Here is a 22,023-nt window from a genome sequence, read left to right on the forward strand (position 1 = left end):
TAAAGGCATAAAAACTGCTGTGCTCCCAGCGTGCCAGGCTACCCGGCGGGCCTGGAGACCCGCTACCACGGGACAGCGGCCGTGCCGCGGCAGCCCGCCGGTCTCAGGAGCCGCTCCCGCAGCTCTGGTCAGCCGAACCCCCGCCCGGCCCCCTCCCCCCGCATTTTGCAGGCCTGGCCTCTGAGCTCTGAGCGTACAACCGCGGAGCGGCCACGCTGCGCTGGAGCCCGGCAGGCGGCAGTCAGCCCCCCCCCCCCGCCACCACCGCTGAGGGGCCGTCAGCCCAGCAGCCCGCCGCAGCCCCGCTCCTCTGAGGGGAAAGGGGGGGGGGGGGAGTGAGGGCAAGCCGCCATCCTCCCCCCCCCCCGCCGCCCGGTCCCGGCGGGAAGGGGCGGGGCAAACTGCGCATGCGCCCGGTGTCGGGCCGGGCGGCGGCGCCCGCGGGGCGGCCGCGGTCACGTGGCGCCGGGGCCGGCGGGGCGCACTCCGCGGCGCGCCGCGCATGCGCGGAGCGGATGTTACCGCCGCCGTTAGCGCCGCCAGCGCCGGGGCTCTATGGGGAGAACATGGCTCCTTTCCCCGAGGAGGTGGACGTCTTCTCGGCTCCGCACTGGCGGATGAAGCAGCTCGTCGGGCTCTACTGCGACAAGGTAGCGGGCGGGGGCGGCCTCCGCCCCGCTCCCCCGAGGCGGGAGGGGGGGATTCCGGCAGCGCGCTGCTGTCAGCGCCCCGCCGCCCCGGCCCCGGCCCCGGCGGCAACTTCTCCTCACCGCTGCCGCGGGGCGCCCCGGCCCTTCCCGCCGCGGGCGGCGGGGCTGGTGGTGCCGCCTTCCCCGCCGCGCCCCGCGCCCCGCTCGGCCCCCTTCCGAGCCGGGCCGGGGCTCCGCTCGCGTCCCCCGCCCCAGCGGCTCTGCCGGGCTGCGCGCCGGCCCCCCCGGCGGGGCGTCCCGCTCCCTTCGGCCCGGAGGAGCGGCGCTGCCCCGCGGGCGCCACGCCTCCCCGCCGCCTTCCCTCTCGGCGGGCCGCGGCCGGGTGGGGGTGGGGGGCGCGGGCGGTCGCCTCCCCCCCCACCCCCGGACTTGCTGCCCCGGGTCTGGGGAGCGGGCGCCGGGGCCGGCCGCGGCGGAGCAGCCACCCCCGGTAGGGCGCGGGGCCGCGAGTGGGCCCCGGAGAGGCCGTAGTGCGGGGGGGGGGAAGGCAGGCAGCGAGCCCCGTCGGTTTTTGTTAATTAACCGGTGCCCCGCAAGTTACCGGTGCTGCGCAGAGTGCTCGCTAGGAGTCTGCAGGCGGCTGTGGTTGCGTTTTTATGCGCAGCGTTCGGTGGGCGAGTAGCTTAAAGATACCCTAGGTAGGTTTTTTTATTTTAAAGACCTATAATTTTACTCGTGGACGACAGTAGCTTTTTATTCTTGCAGCGGGGTAGTTAGTAATCAAGGCTGATGTGTCACCTGAAAGGCAAATTTCGCTGCGGCAGCTTTGAGTGTAATGGAAGGGTTTCAGGTAAATATTTCAAAGCCAGCACTCATACCGAAAGAAGTAGTGCCTCCCATCTCTGGGCATAAATGGTGTTTGGAGAACCAGACTGGCTAACAGACATTTAAAAGGAGGATGAAGTTACGTGAGAGACCGTATAATACCTTACTGCTGCCAACAGGATGGGGGAGTTCTCGCTTCCTTCCCCTCTTTTCCACATGCCACCTTGTACTGCTCTGGGGCTCACCAGATAGATCCCTTCGTGTGAGCCTGTGCAATTTGCTAATCGGGTAAAGAAAACGTGAGTTGTTTTTTGCTGGGTTAGCTAACTGAGCAGGCTGAGCAGAGGGTCTGGGGGGAGGAGGAGGCGAGACCTTGAGTAATTTCACTTTGCCTTTTATTTGTGAGTACGTTCACAGTTAACTTTATTTTTAATCTGTGGTGGCGTGAAAACTTGTAATATCTTAACAGAGTGGATTTAAGATGAAGGGAAGCAACCACCTGGGACTCTTCTCCCCCTGGCCCCCAGCAGCAGTATTAGCATATTGTTGACAGCAGCTGAACAGGTTTTGTTTGAACCTCCAGATACAGTAGACATTTGAGTTTTCTTCTGAGAGGGATTTCTGTCACTTTTATTGAGCCTCCCACAAAGTTTTGACCAAATTTACTGTGACTTGATAGAAGTAAAACTGCCTGGGCAGGAATGGTTGGCTTTCCTAAATACTGGCAAATTTGCTTAAAACTATCCAGTTTGCAATGAACATAATCTCTTTTTTTCTAAAAATTTTTCTACAGGCATTTGCTTGCTTCCTTTTTCTTTTGAAGTGCAAGCATGAATGAATGGTGCTTTTAAGTATTCAATCTTGCATCCTTTAACCCTGTTTGAGAACTTGGAGACTGTGCCTGGCCTATGACCTTTGCATTAGAGTAATGCTAGCTTTGCATCAGAAAAAACTCTGCACTGTTTGACTTTTCTTCTTGTCTGATATGCTGTAATTGGATAAGACTGTAGTTCTGCTTACATGGCAATTATAATCTGTAAAGCCATGCTCTTTATAAATTTAGTTTGTCCTTGAGGGGTCTTCAATTCTGTGAATTACATATTACCTGCTGGTCCTCATGTTCCCTGTATGCTGTAATAGAGTTGTCTGATAGCAGCTGAATTTAGTAAATTCCAGCAAATGTTAGTGAGGGTGAAATAGGTGCATCTGTGCTTTGCTTTTCAGGGGAACAGCTGTAATGTTACTGAGGGGTAAAGTATGCAGGTACTTAAATAATCCTGTAGGACAGAGAGACACAGCTTGTTTTGTTCTTCCAGGACTTGATGTGAGATGGAACAGTGAATCAGACATTTGTTTGGTGCATTAGGAAAGTTATCCTACTTCTTTTTTTAACTGTTGCTAGCAGAGATCTCGCCATACATTTGCTGCATTCTTAAATGGCATTTTTACCTGCGTTGTACACAAGTGTCTTGGACAATAAGAATAAATAAAATTCTGTTTTGTAAGGAAACCCACAAAGTTCTCAAATCTATCACCTACTCTGAAGATAAGTAGATGCTTCAAGTCCTCAGAGGATGTATCCCCCTGTAGGTGGTGGAGTGCTACAGCAGACAGTCTTTATAGTTAAAATGCTTTTCCTAATGCCTGACGTCATCTTTGCTACAAATAGAGCAGATTCTGTTTTTCTCTCTCTAGTGAACCATTCTTCGTTTTCAGAAAGATCTTGTGCCGGTTTGCAAATTGTAGCTGTGTCCTCCATTTTAGTTATCTGTTTTCTGGCCTAAGCAAACTGATTGATTCTACTTCATCACATAGGTCATGCTTTCTGTACCTCAGGGTACTTGTTGCTTTTGTCAGGACTGAGCTGCCGTTCTGTAACAGTCTAAGCTATCTGACTGCCGCTGTTATGACTGCATGCCTTTCTTGCTCCCATCAGCACTTGAAGTGACTCACAAAGGCTCTAAGCTGGCAGAAAACATTTTTTTTCTGAAGCGGGGCAGTTTTTCTGCTGATGTGCTGCCAGCAAGCACTGGTCAGATGAGTGCTGAAGCCAATGTGAGGCAGAGGGTGGGACCGTGACAGCCTGCAACTGGATTGGCTTAAGCTACTGTGAAACCTCAGCCTAATTATGTGTATGTTTTCCTCAAATCTGTTGTGCAAAATGGGACACTGCTGATGTTGAGTAGAGCAGATGTGGTTTGGATATGTTATTCTGCAATCTTTTTTTTTTTTTAACAGCACTGTACTCTCTTTGTGCTTCTCTGTAATCCCATGCCTCTCTGAGGACTGGTACTCAAATTGCCTTTCATATTTGTCATCAGACTTCTATCCTATATGTAAAAGTATGCACTTGTCCAAGTCAGCATGTCAATATCCCATAGAGACCATTTCTGTTGTCGCATTATGATATTGTTTCCCGCACTCGAGAATGTGCCACTCGTGTATTACCAGCTTTCCCAGCTGTGGCCGAAAATACCGTATCTGTCATGAGGCAGCACAGATTTCAACTGATCCTGTACTGAAAATCCCATTGTGGTTAGGCTGGAGGCATTGGTAGCTACAGCTTGAGAGCACTATTTGCAAGTGCTTGAGCTACCCTGCGATTTCCTGTAGACTGTATTGGTTTGCTGTAAGGCAAAACAGTATAAAAAACCCTAGAGAAATCATGATCTGTAACATGTATCATCATCTTAAGTAGTTTGGTTATCTTATCAAAAGGAAATTGGATCCTTTTTTCTAAACAAATCTGTGCTGGGCGATGGTTACTTCATTAGCTTCAGGATCACGGTTACTCAAGTAGCAGACTCTGGTCTAGATACACACTGTGATTAAATTTTGCCTGGGCCTTCCCCAGAGACAAGACACCTGGTATTGCTGTATGGGATTTCAAACTTCCTGTGGTCTTGTAGATTTACTGCAGCTGAAGAATATGTTTTCAAATCTTTGTGTTAGAGAATTACCCAGCAAATTTAGCCTGCTTTAGGAAAAGGAATAGGAAAACCAGTTGTGCTTTGAATGCTGTAATGCAGTTACCAGTGATTGATGACTTGTTCTCATGTCTTTCTGCCTCTCAAAACGAGTGTGAGACTTCATAGTGTGACTGAGTGGATCTAACAACTAGCTGCTGCTGGAAGGGTTAATTCTTGATGATATCCTCTGTGCTTGTCTGGCCCCTTGACGAGCAGCTAGTTCATCTAGTGCACTGAAGCGAAAGGTGATTCAGTAAAACTGGCTCACTAAGAGGTCAAACAAGCTCCAGAACCACGTTGACAGCATGGGAGGAGGGAACAGGCTAACCATTGCAGGAGTAAACAGCTGCTTTAATAGCTCAGCTTTATTGTGAAACCTTTGGGTGTTTGATCAAAAACATCTAAGGTCCTTCTTCTGTTTGCCTGACTTCAGTCTTCTGTGATCTTGCCTTTCTACAAAAGATCTCTGCAGTTATTTCTCATGGTTCAGTAATTACTTTGGCTAGTTCTTCCAGGAAATTTGGATCAATTTTGTCATGTTCTGCTGACTTGAATGCATTGAACTTGTATAAATATTTAACTAGCGTTTTTCTTTTCTAGCCTACACTTCTGACTCCTTGTTAAAAATTAATTGCCATAAATATTTTTCCTAATTAATTTCCTTATGAAGACTTGAGCGGAGAAGACATTTAATTTTGCTGTTGTCATCTCTGCCTTTCCTCTTAAATAGTTGACTTAAATTATCCCTTTTCTTCTTTTATCTAAGTATATGTAGACTCTTTTGCTGTTTTTGTCCTCTGTCCTCCTTGTTTGAAGTCTAAATGGTGTTCTGTTCTACTTACCTGCAGTGATAAATTCTTGGTTATTTTTGTACGATTCTTTTCAAAACTTCCATATAGCTAAAAAGTTCCTCTCTTTATTTTCTAATAATGATTTTTTTTTGATAACTCGCATTTCTTTTTAACCTCTGTGTCTATTTCCATGGTCTTCTATTGCACTTCAGTTGTTTCTCTTCCTTGCAAGCTTTGGCCTCTGCTGAAGAGAATGAAGTGTTTTCATGTGTTAAATTTGTGATGTTCTTACAGTAAGGATATTGCAGATGAACCATTTTAGGAGTGAAAAATACTCCTGAATTAAGTTGTATTGATGTTGTAAAGCATTGGGCAGGGAATTGTATGACCACATTAGGATTACGCTTTTTGTGGCAGCGAGGAGGACTGAAATACAAAAAAACTAGACAAATTATCAACACTGGCTTTCTATTTTCCTTGGGAACAGATAATGACTGTTCCATGAAGATAAGTCTCTTTCTGTTTCTAATCAACAAATGTTGGTAAAGCTTATGTGCTACTTTTGAAATACCTTTTCAGTATTTTGGTACACTGCCATTCATTTTCCACTGCTTCAAATGTGTGTGTTGATTTTGAAATTCATGGCATCTGGTTATTGCCAATTAACATTCTGTAGCATTGAGCACTTGCCTTCACCTATGTTTAGAATGAATAAACAGCTACTTAGGATGCTTAGTGTTAATAAGTCTGTAAACGATGGGCTACACTATCACTGCAGGCAGAAGATGGAAGGAAATTCCTTCCTTCTTGATGGAAGGAAATTAAACCTCCTCATTAGCATCCAGAGTTAGGTGAGCAATTTGCTGTCCATGCCTCTGACTATTGCATCAGAGACTCTACCAGTCGTCTTTCCATCTCAGCTTCTGGATGCCGAATAGTTGAGTAACTTTTTGCTATACCTATTGGGAAATGCCAGCTTTGAATTAATTTTTCATGCAGAAGAATATTTTGAAGATGGCTCTGGAAGTGACAATGTGTTTTAAATATCTACTTTTTAAAGCAAATGCATTTAAGTAAAGTGCCAAAGGAGGTCTGAAGTGGGGGATAACAGCGATAAAACCTGTTTGGCATTTAAGTGAGGCTCTTCAGACCTGCGTAGCAATTTCAGTCCTTTTTTCAGGACACACTTAGCTCTTGTTGCCACCTTGAACCTTCTCACCATTTCTTTATTTTTTTGTCTAGCAAAACACCTGTTTTTTTCTTACCTGTCAGATGCTTTGCCCTTTTGTGTCTCTTTTTTGCCTTCATGAGAAAAACCTGAGGGTATTTTCTTATGCTAGACACAGTAGCAGATTTTTTTTTTCCAGGTAATTGCTTAGCACCTATTTTTGCCCTCAGATTGTAGGAAAAAAGTTTTCTGTTCACCCATCGCATGTTGCTCTGATCTTTTGTCCTCTCTTCCAGCCTGCTCTGCAGAGCAGTAATAACTCACCTTTGCCCTTCTCTGCTTTAAGCAACGACAATTTATTCTCTCCTACTCTTTGGCACAAAAAAATCCCAGAGGAACCGATGCCTTCTAAAAAGCTAGAGACTGTAATTAGTGTGTATCAGTGTTCATACAGGTTTTGTGCAGCTATCCTAGGATATGCTTTAACTGATTAAATAGAGTATAAGTTGTAATTCTTGAGCTTTTTATTTGTTTTTGCAGTTAGTACTCAAGATGGATTAAGCTGGATTGGTGAATTTTTCCAGTGCCCACCTTCAATTGTGTTAGGAAATTGCAGTGAGACTGGTGCAGAGGGGCAGAAGCATTTTTGCTGTTTGTGAGTTACTGCAGTGGGAGAGTGGAGAGGAACCTTGAGGCTGCTGTTAGTTCACTCTTGGGAGTTCAGATGGTGTCTTCACAGAAGGCCAAAAGGCCAGGTTTTCACAGAAATCTATCTCTGTGAGGATATAAGACAGGAAAGCTGCCTTCTACAGCATCTACAATGCATATAAGAAATGCTGTGACACAGGTACCTAAATAACAGCATCACTGCAAGCGTTCATCATGCTTTTGTTTGAAGCCCTTGTATTTTATATCCTTACAAGATTTTTCTTTCATGTTTTTTCTTTCATGTTTTTTCATGTTTGTGTCCCTTCATCCCTGGTAGACTTTTGCTTGTGGAAACCATGTAGTGGAGGAGTCTTGGCTGATTTTACCACTGCTTGCTGAGCTGTGCTGTCTGCTACAGTCCCCAATGGGGTCTGACACTCATAGCAATTGCATCACTGAAAATCTTGGTGCAGTCAGTCCCATATTGTTATTTGTATCTCTTTGTGAAAAGCCCTTCATGATTCAAAAACTGATCTACAGGTGTTCATTAGGCAAAATTGACTGTTTATGTAGTGCAAGAGAGTGATATGAAAGACCCCAATAAAAATGAAAATACAGCATTTCCACCTCCACTGTGCTCTTATGCTTGGCATTTATCAGCTTGATCTTAGCCTGTCAAAATATAGAGATAGAGAGTACAAGTTTTTACCTGCTCTGCTGCCTGTGCTCTTTGAAAAACAAAATAATTTTGTCTGTCTTAATCTTTGAGTTACTATAGCGTTTGTGGTTTGGTTTTTTGTTTGTTTGGTTTTTTTTTTAAGGGCTATTTCAAGATTTTAGTTAAGTTGCAAAACAACTGACAAGATTACATAGAGGACAGGATTGTATAGAGAAGACAGACGGGCATTTTAAAGTTTTGCATTTCTTGTTGAGTTCTGCCAGATCTTGTCCTGCCTGCCGTAGTAATTACTATTATTTTGGGTTCACCCACAGCCAAGAAAAGCACCCAGGGTAGAAAACCTGTGTAACTCCTCTGAGTAAGGCTTCATACATCTGAATAGCTGGAGCATGAAGTAGTTTAGCTAATTCTCTTACTGTTCACCTCATATACCTCTACATAAAGATAAGCCAAGGAGCAGGTGACACTGAGAGGACAGTCATCCTTTTTACTAGGCTATCTTGGCACTATAGTTCTTCCTTGGGGAAGAAATAAACTGAAATTCTTGTTGTGGATTCCTAAGTGAGATGTTGCATGTAACTGGGTGTCGCTGCAGGCTGTCTGTCAGACTAGCGCACTGACCAGGTGAAAAATGAACCCACTGAAAAGGCACAACTTCTTGCTGGGTCAGTACACCAAATGGGTTCATCTTGCAGCTGCATAATTGCTAGAGCCTATTCCAGGGAAGTGGTAGGAATGTACAGCTGGAAGCAGGGGCAGGGCTGCTGCTTCTGGGTGTTTCCTCCTCCATCCCCACGCCCCTAATTTACAGCAGATTAAGTATAACATGAAGCCACATGCTCTTGGTGTTGACACAAGCACACCTTGTTATGGTCTTTGTCCCTCCATTTTCTTGCTCATAAAATTGATATAATATCTCTGCAGAGTCCAAGTTCCTGTCCTTTGAATTTTAGTACTATTGCATATGTGAAGTGATAATACCTAAAAATGTAAGAGTGAAAAGTAGCTGACTAGTAATGCCATGCTGCTTTTTTTTTTTTCTTGGTGCTATTCTATTCTAAAAATGTTAGGTTTATTTAACCAAAGCGGTCTGCCAGCTCCATAATGAAAAAGATTTTACTATTTTTTTAATGAGTTTTAAATCTGCTGAGTTAACTAGTAGTAGAATGCTAGTCTGCACTGATCATCAGGAGTATTATATCTGTGTCACCTGCGGTGGAAATCAGCTGCTTATATAGGTCGTAACGAGCACAATGGTCATGTGTGGAAAGCAGAATATATACGAATGACCTATCAAAAATGTTAGTTGTCATGATACATGAAAAGGAAGAAAAATTGCCTTCAATATTTTTTTTTTAGATTCCAGACTGAATTTTTAGGGGTAGTGGTTGTTTAAAAGTTAGAGGTGCTGATGGGGAAACCCTCATTTGAAATAAAGCAGTTTGTGAATTTGTATCCACTTTTGACTTCTTTAACCTTGAGTAATTATTTCATTCTAAATTCATGAAATATTTGGGCAGAGTGGAAAAATCAATTTTCTCTTTCCTGTTCTCTTTCCTAATTTTTGTTGTTTTCCAGCTTGTAGTTGGGAGTAGAGAGATAGCTGTAACTGGGAAAGTTAGCACACGGCATAGACTTTGCTTATTGCTGTGGTAGTCTGATAAGAGCAGCGTGCTTCTTTTTCTTTATTCCTGTTTGCTACTTTTTTCTTGTCAGTTAATAGTATGCTTGGATATTTTTAAGGAAGCAGCACAACTTTCCACTCACTAAATGTATTTTTGAAATAACTGTTTCAGTTTACTCACTGTAAACTAACATTTTCAGAATATTAACGGTGTTTTTCTTCTAGGAAGACATTTTTCCATATTGGCATATATGTAAAACACTTCCAGAAACCAAGTAATACTGTGTTTTGTTTGGTGATTTAATTAGCAGTCTTGAGCTTTCTTATTTATTAACAACATTTTGGATAGAAGTATCTGTGTCTTCATCTGACAAAGTTTCATTTTTTTTCATGAAAGCACGAAAGCTGCAAAGGAGATGCAAGAGTTGAATGTAGATTTACATTCAGTTGAATGTAATGAACATGCAGCACTGTATAAATAGCAATTACTGTTAATCTTGCTGGTATTGTCATCTTGTTCTTGAAGCACAGAAATGAAATAATAGCTTAGAGTAAGGATGTTTTTGCTATGTGTCCGTATGTTCATCTTGACCATGTTAATGGCTCTGTTGTAGTCCAGTGGAGTTGGTGACTCACCTAAAACTGGTATGTGATTGTCTGAGCTACAAAGACTTTTCAAGCGTAGCTATTCTTTAGTTGTGTAATTTAAGGTTTAAAAAAAAAAAGATGTCCATGAAGTGAATTCTGAATTCAGAGTTACTATTTTTTCCTGCAATGGGAGGGTGGAATTATCTGATCTTTGAAGTTTTCTGCCATTGATTCAACCTCTTCTTCTTAATAATCCTGATACTAGTTTACATAACTGTGATGAAAAATTGGTGTTTCCAATTTTTACTTAAAATCAAGACTGAAATATTGTATACTGCAAACCACCTAAATTGACCACTTAAGTATGAAGAACTTTAGAGAACAGCAGTCTTAGGTTAGCATGACTATCTCCTTGTCATGCTGTTACTTGGAATAGATTGGGTATATTTTGTGACCTTGTGCTTTACTTCACTGCTGGCACCACAGTGGCCCTTGGATTATTGATGTGCCTTCGATTATTGATGTGCCTTCTTTTGTTTACATGAGATTAATTTGATGTGGTGTTTGGTGTTTTGTTTTGGTGTGGGGTTTTTTTTCTTGTTTGTTTAAGGGTTTAATAAAGTTAATACTGAGTTTAATAGCTCCTGGCTACTTCTAGAGTATGCCTGCATCAGCTAAAGGTGTCTGAAGTTTTTTCAGACAGAATTTGCAGTGTGATTGACTGACTGTTGTTCGGCCTGTTGCTCAGGCTGTTTGGATTATGTGTAACTTAAATTTCATGAGGCTTCAGGAAGCACCAGGACTGTTTCTCTTGTCGTACCCCTTTTCAGTTAGAGTGTGCATTCCAAACACAAAACCAGTTGTGCTGTAACTTGGAATTGTTTAAATGTAATATCTTCAAAAGTCCACAAAGCTCCCCAGTATCTGTAACACCTGTTGCTGTGATAATCGGTTTAGTGTGGTGTGTTGCAAGGCTGCTCAGGGATCGCATGTGCTTTATATATTTGACCAGTCAGCAAATATCCTCAGTACAAAGCATTTCCTCCCCCTTGCCATTCTCTTGGGATTTTCCATCCGAGTTTGGGGGGTGCTGGTTTTCTTTTTGCGCTGCTAACCTCCTGCACTAGTTTTCCTTGCGTAGAGCTGGTGAAAAGTGGACCTCGGAGTGGAGCAGCTGCTGTCTGTTAATAGTATTGGTCCCCCATCATAAGACTTCCATCAGTCCTGGTAATGAAATTACAGATCTGACCGAGTGACTTTGTTGCTAGGCTACCTGTCCTTTAAAAAGCCAGTTTTCCTCAGCTTCGGCTGACCTTTTTAATGTACCGATTGCCGATTCAAGTACAGTCATTAAACTTTAATATCCTCTCCATAGTTCCTAATCTCTTGGATATCTGCTGGAAGCCTCAGTAGCAGAGGTGAATATGCAAGCGTTTCATGTGCAGTGACTTCTGTAACATTTATAACAGGACTTCTTCAACTGCATTCACAAATGGATTTGTTATTTATTCCAGATTTGTGGATGATAATAGGTGGGTTCAACATAAGTTTTTGAATCCTGAAAAGACTTTGAGTCAGGAGGATGAGAAGATGCTATTTTGTATTGGAACCAATTTTGTGATTTTTTTTTTTTTTTTTTTTACCCAACAGCAAAATACAGTAGTTTTGTCTAAGCTTCCTGTTACACACTTTAGCAGTCTTGTTTACATTTTTATGTGAATCAAAATGCGAAGCATTTGGGAGCAAACGGGATTTTAGGGGAAAAGGGTCTTTGGGGACTGACTTCAGGTATTGTGGATCCTTATGGGTAGAATGAACAATTTTGAGACATCATTGATCAAGAGAAATGCTACATTAGAAACCAAACTTCACCATTATTGAGATCTGAATCACAAATGTCTGGAGGTGAGGAGGCTCACCTGAAGAGGTATTTCTGCACCCATCTCCTGTGCTTGTTCAGACTTTGCTTTTCAGTGTGGAAATTCCAGCCTTTTGTTTCATCTAGTACTACTGCTTGGTATATTGCATTCTCTGAGCTTAGTGTAGGATAGAAATGGTCTTTGGAGTGATTTCCCGTTTGTGATATGTATGTAACAATTCATGCCTCAGTTCCTAATACAGTGCATCACAAACATAGGGGTTTTTTCTGACCCATCAGTAGTTGGTCTAAAAGATACTGGACTCCTCCTGCTCCCTACCCCCCCCCCCCAACTTTGCCCTGTTTTCTGTCTCTGCTGAGGCTAAGTAAATTTGTTTTTCCATAATGACAGTCGTTTTGCTTATATGTACAGTATGTAATGTACAGTATGCACAGCTGACTTGGAGTTTCATAAGTACTTGGCAGATGTCCAGTGTGTTTCAGTTGCGTTGCTAGTGGTTGCCAGGAAGTGGCAATGCAATGTCGGAATGAATAAGTACATTTGGGTTTTTTTAAATTATAGAAGTTTTAGGTATCTCAGTTTATGATTGTTTTTGATGTATCTAAGACTTATGTATGAACATACATGTCTCAGATTCCCATTTCTAGTAAACCCATTAGATTGCAGAATCTTTGTAAACTAAACCACTTTTGAATATTCCAGTGCCTTAATTGTGAATTAAATTAAAATATTTTTATTTTTAGAGTGCTTGCTATTGTATACTGCTTTAGGCTATGATTCTTGAAGCTGCATGTGGAATAAAACATAAAAATGGAAAAAATACTGTTTTCCTACATTCACTGAAGGAAGATGCAGTTTTAAAATGTATTGTTGCTAGTGGTAGCTGTTTGTACACACGTAAAAATGGCACTACTGTGTTACCTGGAACTTTGTGCTGTCTTGATTTGTTGGTTCTCAGTCCATTGGAAGCCTTTTCCAACAGCTAGTATAGTTTGTATTCACTTGGTAGGACTCGGCGTTCCTTGTGGATAGTATGTCCCTAAAGGTAGGCTCAGGGCCATTTGATAATGGCTTCTTAGTATGAACTAAAATGTAGGTCTGGGAAACTGGCTAAGCCTTTCAGTTATCTGCTGTCCTGGGGAGATTGCATTGATTTCTACCAGGAAGTTGTTCTCCATTTGTTTATCTTAGTGTTTCACAAGATTGGTTTACGTTGCTTAAATACAACTTTGATTTTACTGGCTTCTTAAAGCTAATGCTATAACTGCATTGTTCTCTCAAGGATGATCTTCCTTTAAAACGTTATCATACTACTTTCTGGTTTTCTTAAGCGAAGTTCATTCATGTGGAATGAGACATTTGCATTCAGAATTTGTGTGATTAAATGTAACATGCTTTTCTTTATAATGCACATTATTGTATATATTATGCTTTGTTGAACTTCTGTAGTTTAATATCATTAGTTCTTTGCAATATTTCTAAAATTTATAGCTTCATTTTTTCTTCAGAGCCTGTGATGGAAAATGCAGTTACATAGTTGCCACTGGAAATGAGAGAATTGTGCAGTTAAATCCCTTCATTTACAAAACACAACATTGTAGTAAAACTGCTCTGCTAACTTATATTGGGGAGTTAACAGAATTCGAGTATGAATGGCTTACTGTTTTAATGAACTGTAAGAGGAAACGTATACATGAAATGACCATGAATAATGAGTTTTTGAAAGTTTTAAAACAAGTTTGAGGGTTTTATATAGAATTTGTGTCAGTTCCTGTTAGCAAATAAAAATCAAATGGCAAGTCAGTTGTGAAGGTAAAATAATTATGAATTTGGTAAATAATTTCAAAAGTCATATTAATAGGGATATTATGTAAATGTTAGTCTGTAGTATTCAAATGCCAATATTCTGCCCATTTCTGGAAGAAGTTGTATTAAATTATATTTTAATGCACCAATTAGATAAATTATGAGAAAGTTACTATTCAAATAGAAGACTAGTTTGTATATTCCTATTTATGCACTTGAATCTCTGATTTTTATCTATTGCACTTGAAGATTGAAATTAAAAGCATTCATTACTCTAATTTTTGATGTCTTTGAAGCGAGTTGCTCTAAGTGCAAATTCAATTTTTATTTTTGCCAGTTTTCTGTATAAAACTGAAGTTTTTCAGCTTTTATGTTGTAAGTAATAGGGGCAGTGAATAACTGGCGCTAGTACCTGTTCTAAGGATTTAACTTGACTGCGACATGATTTTCATTGATTTATTTTTTTAATGAGATTTTCTTTCTTCTAGCTTTCCAAGACCAACTTTTCCAACAACAATGATTTTCGGGCTCTTCTGCAGTCTCTTTATGCCACATTCAAGGAATTTAAAATGCACGAGCAGATTGAAAATGAGTGTATCATTGGTTTACTTCAGCAACGTAGCCGGACAGTGTATAATGTGCACTCGGACAACAAACTCTCCGAGATGCTTAGCCTCTTTGAGAAAGGGTTAAAGAATGTAAAGGTAAGTAGACTATAAGAAGGACTTGTGTCCTAATGAAAACGTGCTGTGATTACGTATTAGTTTACCTCAACTTTTCTTAATACTCTCTACAAATAAACTAAGGAGGAAGAAGAAACATTTGTGGTTTCTTGATACAGTAGTGAAAACTTTCCAGTCTGAAACACAAATTCTTCTGCGGTTCATCACAGTTACTGAATTTCTGGTAAAAATTCTTTTCAGAGGTGTATTTTGTGACAGAAGTCCATCACTGCATATTTGGAGGTGTTTTGGAGAGACAGTGTGGAAGTCTCAGATACAAAGACTTCTCTGCTAAGTGATCAAAACAGTTTCTGAGTATAGAAATAATGTGTTTTATTAATTTGTTAGGAAACCCTGAGTATCTTTTTTTGTGGCACATAGCATTGTATTATTGTCACAAATGGAGATGATTACCAGACTTTAAAAAAAACAAAAAGCAGCATTGTTTTATTCTGTTAGTGAGTCATGTACTCCTTCCAGTAATCTGTTGCTCAGTAATGCTGTTAATGTTCCAGTCCTCAAGAAACTCTAAATGTTATTTCTCCAGCTGGCTTTTTCACAACTTAAAAGTCGTACAGTTCTACTGGAGAAGAATTTAACTTGAATTCTGTCTTTCCTCTGGAGTACCCAACTCCCCTTCCTGCACTCTAAGAACTATAGTCTCCAGTAATAATTTGACGTCCCATAATACATTTCTAGTACACATGGTCCATATTTTCAGTAAGAAAAATACTAAATATGCAGTTGATTGATTCCATTTTACTATCATTATTATCTATATTTAACCTGGGAATCCTGCAAATAGGTGTTTTTTCCCTGTGCATATCAAACTTTAAAATTTGTCTTGTTTCCATTAATGAATTGGAAAATGAAGGAAAGTGAAGGAGAGGGGAAATTTAACACTTGGCTTTGTGTTATACCTTCTCTGATAGGATGCTAGTGTTATTCTGTTACTTCACTTCTAAGTGTGGAAAAACTGATTTCTCTAGCTCTCTTTAGATACGTTAACTGTTTAACTTTTTGAGAGTGTGGTTAGTTTAATTTAAACTGATGGCTTAAGCTTTTTTCTGTAATAGTCAGGGTTTCTTGATGTTATAGAAGTTTGAAAAGAAAAACTTACAACATTTACTGTAAGAGCTAGGAGGAACTTCAGTATGTTGCAATTACTGGGCAGACTTCAGAACCAGCTTCTTATTACTGGCACAGAGAACAAGCTAACAAATTGATAGGTGAGGTTAGTCTAGCTTTAACATTTAGAAGTCAGTTACATCTCTACTTTGGAAATTGAACGAACTCTCAAATAAGTATCTATAGAGCATGTCTGACTATAAATTCTGATTATAATTGGGAAGCTATAATTGTAGAATAACTAACGTAAAATGTATGCAGCTAAAAGATGAAGTGGAACTGCTGTATCCTAGAGTAATTCTTATGCAAAACATGCATATACTTAGAGTACTCTTACTACTTTGAACTTGGGTGAGACTGTAGATTGGCAGACTTCAGTCTTTGCTCCAAAGTAAAAATGTGATTAGACAAGTTAATTCATATCTATGATAACAAAATAAATTGGAATTAGACAGGAAGGGGATACTTTGTTCTGCCTAGTAACAGGCCAGTACAGACTGTCAGCGTGTCATGAAACTTTGTAAGTGAACACTTTCTTACCATGAAATAGAGCAAACATGCTGCATGCATGGGGAAGACATAATGGGCTTTACTTTGAAACACTGGTTTATTTAACAGTTCAATCCTTGAAAGAATGGACAAGATTAGGTAATAGTTAATTTTTTGTTTTCTTCTTAGAATGAATATGAACAGCTAAACTATGCGAAACAGCTGAAGGAGAGATTGGAAGCCTTTACCAGGGATTTCCTTCCTCATATGAAAGAGGAAGAGGAGGTAGGTAAAAATTTCCCTCAAATATTATGCTGATCTTTCTTGGGGTTTGGAATGACTGAACAGAGACAAAGGGCTTAGAGTTTCAGTTTTTTTCACAATTCTCTGTTTTTATTACTATGCCAATTTGCATTCAGGACTGTGGTGTCATTGTTCTGTTCTCTGACTGCAAAGTGACACACTCTGAAATAGTGAATATATTGAAAATTTATGATGAAGTTCTGGTGATTTGAAAAATTGATAACAGAAGTCCACTAGGGCTGGGATTTGTTTGCAGCAGGTAGTTATTTAAGGGGACGTCTAGCAAAACTTAAAGGAAGAAAAGTCCTGTAAACCAGTGCTTGATGACTCAAACTGACACTCCCAAACAGCCTCTGACCTATATTTGAAATGTAGACTAGTACTGCCAGTCTGATGATTTATGGGTATCCAAAAACTGGGAAGCATCTTCTGGAGAGAGTAAATCTTCTGTAGTCTGTCCAAGAGAAATCTTTTCTTATGTTTTTCTTCTTGCCACTTTGCCTTCTGTGTGAGTACCTCAACAAGTTATATAGTTTAAGCAACTTTAATCACTTCCCTTTTCTGTTGGGGAAAAGAGTTAATCGGCTTGCCTGAGATTGTGCAGTGTTCCATTGGCAAGCAGAGGATCAGAACTCAAAACTTCCATGGTCCTGTCCTTAGGTTCACTTAATGTATGACATATTTTACTTGGAGAGAATTTGAAACAGGAAATTCTATGTTGGTAGGTCTGTGTAGCATTATTGACTATCTGTCAGCACCGGACTTCTTTTTTCCTTTTTCTTTTGCTTTAGGTTTTTCAGCCAATGTTGATGGAATACTTTACTTATGAAGAATTGAAAGATATTAAGAAGAAAGTAATTGCACAGCACTGCTCACAGAAGGAGGCTGCAGAATTCAGAGGTCTTAGTAAGTGGAATCAAGCAGAAGAGCTTCAGAAGGTCTTTAAGTATTCTGTGGACGAGAAGGCAGATCAAGGTGAAGCATCTAATTAAAGTTAAAGTAATTTTCAACCTGTAATTTTTATCTAAAAAAGCCACACCAATGACATAACTTGAGGTATGTGCAGGCAGATAAAATAGTTTTTATAAAATGGGAATTTCTTCAGTTTTGAAGCTTCAGGAACTTTACTGTTTGATACAGGCTTCTTGGCAGGTTGTAATGTAGATAGTACTTCACTGTTTACCTGTCCTCAACCTTCTTCCTCTCCTTTCTCTCCTATGGTAATATTTGATAAAATAGGCAGAAATTATAATTTACTTCTAATTTCATACTTCCCATTGAAATTACATTTTCTATTTGCAGACCCTGCATTTAATTCTTGGTTTTCAGGACCGCTTTTAAGCTTTTCTGTTGATGGTTTAATAACACAGAATAGTTAGCCAACTGACAATATTTCAAATTAAAAGCTACTCGCCTTCCCCCAGCTGCGCTACCTAACTTCCCTGGGCCTCTCAGGAATCGGAAAGGAAGAAACTGTGTGTATGGAGTAATGCAAGGGAGTGAATCCATGCAGCGTGTGAGGAGGTCAGATGAAACGTGCATTCTGAAAGTAGTTATTTAATTTGCGTTCATCTGTAACTACCTTTCCTGATGAAACTTTGAATAAATGGATAACTACTAAAGTTCACTTCAGGCTTGTTTTATGACTGTTGAATCAGCCTAAGTTGCCCGTGTTTACAGTTTTCACTCTTAACTAACAAAGAAGAGTTGATGCCCCAAAGAAGGGGAATTAATGTACCAGAAGTGTAATACTGGGGTGTGAAACTAAGTAGAGCAAGCCTTCATGAACTGACTTTGTGGTGTTGGTAAGATGTGGTGCTCTCATTAGAAAAACTTGAAAAACTACTCTGTAGTCAGATTTTTTTGATGAAACTTGACTTCTCTGAACTACTGAACTGGTCATTTTTTTGCCCTCCAGGTGAAGCCTTCAGAAAAGATCATGGTCCATGGTGTGAAATACTGAGTCTGAACAGATGAATGTGACAGAATTAGCCTTATGGCATTATATGCTGTTAAGTCTAGCTGGAATAGCAGTTTTGGGACAGTAGTAGTTCTGCAATGGTTGTGTTCTAGACTTTAGGGAGTGGGAAGTATGTGTCCTGCATCCATTTTTTAAAAAAGGAAGAAAATAACACAGCTTGCAGTCCTGTGCAGTTTTAACTGCATTTTAGTGTGACATTCTCTGTAGTTTACCTGAAGTGACTTGCCAGGTGTATGAATAAATATATTGATTCATCAAGTGAAACTGTGTTCAGTTATATTTTTTTTGAAGTAGCAATAGATTATCACAGGGTAAAGTTCACATTATGCTCACTCTTGAAGCTTATTTGCAAAAAGAAACCTGATGCTTGTCTCGCTGTTAGGTCTTATATACTTTGTGTCCTAATTTTAAAAGTAAATACCTACTAATTTGTGAAACCCGCTATTTCTAAGTACTCCTGAAAACTATTTTAGAAATATTTTTTTTCTCAAGTAAATTGTCCTTAAAGCATTAAAAATTCTCTTAAAACAGCAAAAAGCCCACTAATCAAAGCACTGAATTTGTTATTTTATATAGTTTGCAGCTCTCTGTACTATGGTGATAAGGGAGAGCTATTGGACATGTTTTCTGCTGCTGTCCATTGAAGTATTAATTACAGTGGTCAAATTTTAGTCTCTAACATAATATTTACTATTACTTTACAACCTGAATGGCTTGTCACCATTCAGAAGTTAAAATTCATTGTCTATGCTAGCAGTTAAAGCTAGAAATAAAATGAGACAGCTGCAAAGAGTTAAGCATGGATTTCTTGCTGTGTCCCAGTCAAGAGGTTGAGTGCTTTCAGTGAGAGTGGTCCCAGCTGGTAAATTATGTGTGCTAGTACTGTTTCCTTGGGAATGTGACAAAGCAGGTATATATATCATCAATGACAGAAGGTATTTTTTTAAAGCATTTCATCTACAGCAGCTTTCATCTTGCTGTGGTTGAGTAGCAGCAGTTTACTTTTGTCCAGGGCTTTTTTGGACCTTTGGGGAGTCAGGGTTGGAAAAAACTAACCAGTTGAGAAAATGGTAAACAAAACTGAGCTGGTTTTTGTTTGTTTTGTTTGGGGGTTTTTGTTTGTTTTGTTTGGGGGTTTTTGTTGTTTAAGGTGTTATTACAGTGAAAGCTTCTTAAAGCCAAAGCAGTACCGGTTCTTTTTTTCAACTCTTTTTGTCAAACAATTGTTTAAAATTTTTTCAGACACTATTTTTTCATTGCCCTAGTAAAAATGTGAATTCCACTACTATTATTTAAAGCTCTGAGGCTGTGCTTCACTTAACACACACTTTCTATATTTCAGAAACCGAAGTAACAGGGCACACCACAAATATTACTAATCTTCCTCCTGAAGTCATGCTGACCATTTTCAGTTACCTTAACCCCCAAGAGTTATGTCAGTGTAGTCAAGTAAGCACTGAATGGTCACAGTTGGCTAAAACTGGATCTCTCTGGAAACATCTCTACCCTGTTCGCTGGGCCAGAGGTAAGTTAAATTTAATTCTTCCTTTGAAAGCATGTCAATTATCAGAATTTCTAAGTCTATAAAAGAGAATGTTTTAGTATAGACTGTCATGTACAATGAACCGAACAGCTGAGCATGTTGGAAGGGTGTACCCTTCTGGCAAGGATGGTGCCCTGAAACTTGGTTAAATGTTAAAAATCCCCCAAACAGACTTCCATCTTGTAGAATTAAGAAAGTAAAAGTTGTCTTGGTTGTAAGTGATGAGTAGGTCTTGTATACGAACTGTTGATTTTACTGAGGTTTGTTTGCTTGTATGAATGCTAACAAGTATATTCACTAATACAACATCTTAATAATGATTTAAGAATCTAAGGGGATTTGAATTATAAATGCTGCTGTTACACCTGTATCAGTAAAATTTTTATTTCATTAGGTTATGAGGTAGAAATAGAATACATAACAGCAGGATGGAAGTTTAAAACAAATGGAGTTCTAACATTTCCTCACAATCTGTTCTTACTTTTTATATTCAAACTGTATGAATGTTAGTGTTGATTCTTTAGATTTATTACTTCAATAACTTCTTCTGCAGTAAGGACTAACTGGTTTTTTAATAACTTCTGTTCCTCAAACTCTCCTGTTAATTAAAATTTCCTATTGAGAAGTGTAACCTTTGCAAAAGTACCTGTTCAAATAGACAAAATAGTCTGTATTCCAGTGAGGCCAGTTACAAGTCATAAGAGTATGTTTGCAGCTTTAAATATTTGTTTGTATTTGTCCATATTTATGTGAGTATTAAACAATCACTGGAATATGGCATTGCAGGCTTCACAATTGCTGCCATGTCAGTGTCGCTGAGTAAAAAGGAGACAGTCTATGCTGTTTAATAAGCTGTATTTTATGTGCCTTTAAGATTTTAAGAGAGAACACTAACAATATATAATTTAAATTTTGAGATGCATAGAAGCTAAAAACTTCTTTCTGGCTGGACCTTTATGGCTTCTAATATCTGTGCAAGGCAGAGAGGAGTTAAATGGCTTTTGGGTCTGAATTAGGTTTTTTTGGTTGGATAAATCTTACTGAAAATTAGTTTGGCCCCTGAGCTGCAGATGACTGGGTGGAGAGGAGAGGTTTCAGAGTTCAAATTGTTAAATTTTTATTTTCATCTAGTTGTCTTGATAATTCAGTGCTACGCAAAAAAGATAATTGGCAACTGCTTAAAAGGACTTAGTCCTAAACCTGGTTTTGGCACAACAGGAAGCTAGTCTCAGGACGTACTGTCCGTACTACTACAGTTGTTTGTGCAGAAGTGCTCTGAACTGGGTGAAAGCTTCTCAAATGGGATTTACTGCCAGAGGGGGAAAAAAAAGAACATAAAACTACAGACTTAGTTAAATTTTTAACTTTTTTTTCTTCTAATACAGAGAGGGCTTCTGAGGCTTTTTATGTAATATAAAGATGGGTTAAAGAAGGTGAGAAATGTTACTGAAACCTTTTGCTTCATAGTTGGTTGATCAGGATGTCATTGTCACTGTGTTGCTTATATAAGAAACCTTGTTCCTTTAGATACTACTCAACAGGGCTTGCTCTTGCTTTGGGGATAGTAGGATCCCCCACTAGTGAGATATTACAATAAGGTGTTTCTGGTTTAAGCGTGTCTACACTCAGGGAGGCAGCAGACCTGCTTATACGGAGCCCAACACTACAATATAACCAAACTAGAAGTAAATTAATGCCTGTGCAATAACCCTTGGGGAGAGGGGATGCCCTACTAGCTAAAAAAGTGCAGCTGTTGCTGATATTCGTGTTTATCCAGATGTTCTAAAAAATGATTGTTTACTGATTTGAGTCATATGTATGTTATAATCAAGTATTCTATGGCTGTTGTAAGTAGGCTACTTCTGGAACTTGGATTTCTTGATCCTGGAGTTGTCATGTGCAGTGACTAAAAACAGGCTAATGAAATATGTTCTGGTTGGCTGTACATTTGTGAGATTCCAGAGGAAAATGGAAATGTGTTATACTAAAAGTTGATGGTTAATTTATCTGCCAGAAAGAACTTCAGCACCTACACAGTCCAAATACTCCATAATGGTTTCTGTTATTTTTGCAATCATATTGGTCCCTGCTAAGAAAATAAAGACAACAGGCATGTATCAGAATAGCATAATAGGCTGTGAGTTCTGTAATGATACTGAAACTGTTCTAGCGATCTTTTGAAGCTTTAAAATATAGATCAAACAAGAATTATCTCAAGGTTCAGTCCAA

General features: G+C 39.9%; 1 protein-coding gene across 1 annotated transcript in view; it reads left to right on the plus strand.

Moving 5' to 3' along the window:
• Positions 1-471: 471 nt before the first annotated feature.
• FBXL5 (F-box and leucine rich repeat protein 5) overlaps positions 472-22,023 on the plus strand; it is a 37,093-nt gene continuing 15,541 nt past the window's right edge. The window contains exons 1-5 of the mRNA XM_069793343.1: positions 472-650; positions 14,117-14,332; positions 16,157-16,252; positions 17,062-17,245; positions 19,594-19,776. Of these exons, the coding sequence (XP_069649444.1) occupies positions 516-650; positions 14,117-14,332; positions 16,157-16,252; positions 17,062-17,245; positions 19,594-19,776 (814 nt within the window). The 5' untranslated portion in view covers positions 472-515. The remainder of the gene's footprint in view (positions 651-14,116; positions 14,333-16,156; positions 16,253-17,061; positions 17,246-19,593; positions 19,777-22,023) is intronic.

The sequence above is a fragment of the Haliaeetus albicilla genome, chromosome 1 (assembly GCF_947461875.1).
Source record: "Haliaeetus albicilla chromosome 1, bHalAlb1.1, whole genome shotgun sequence".
NCBI classification, from domain to species: domain Eukaryota; kingdom Metazoa; phylum Chordata; class Aves; order Accipitriformes; family Accipitridae; genus Haliaeetus; species Haliaeetus albicilla.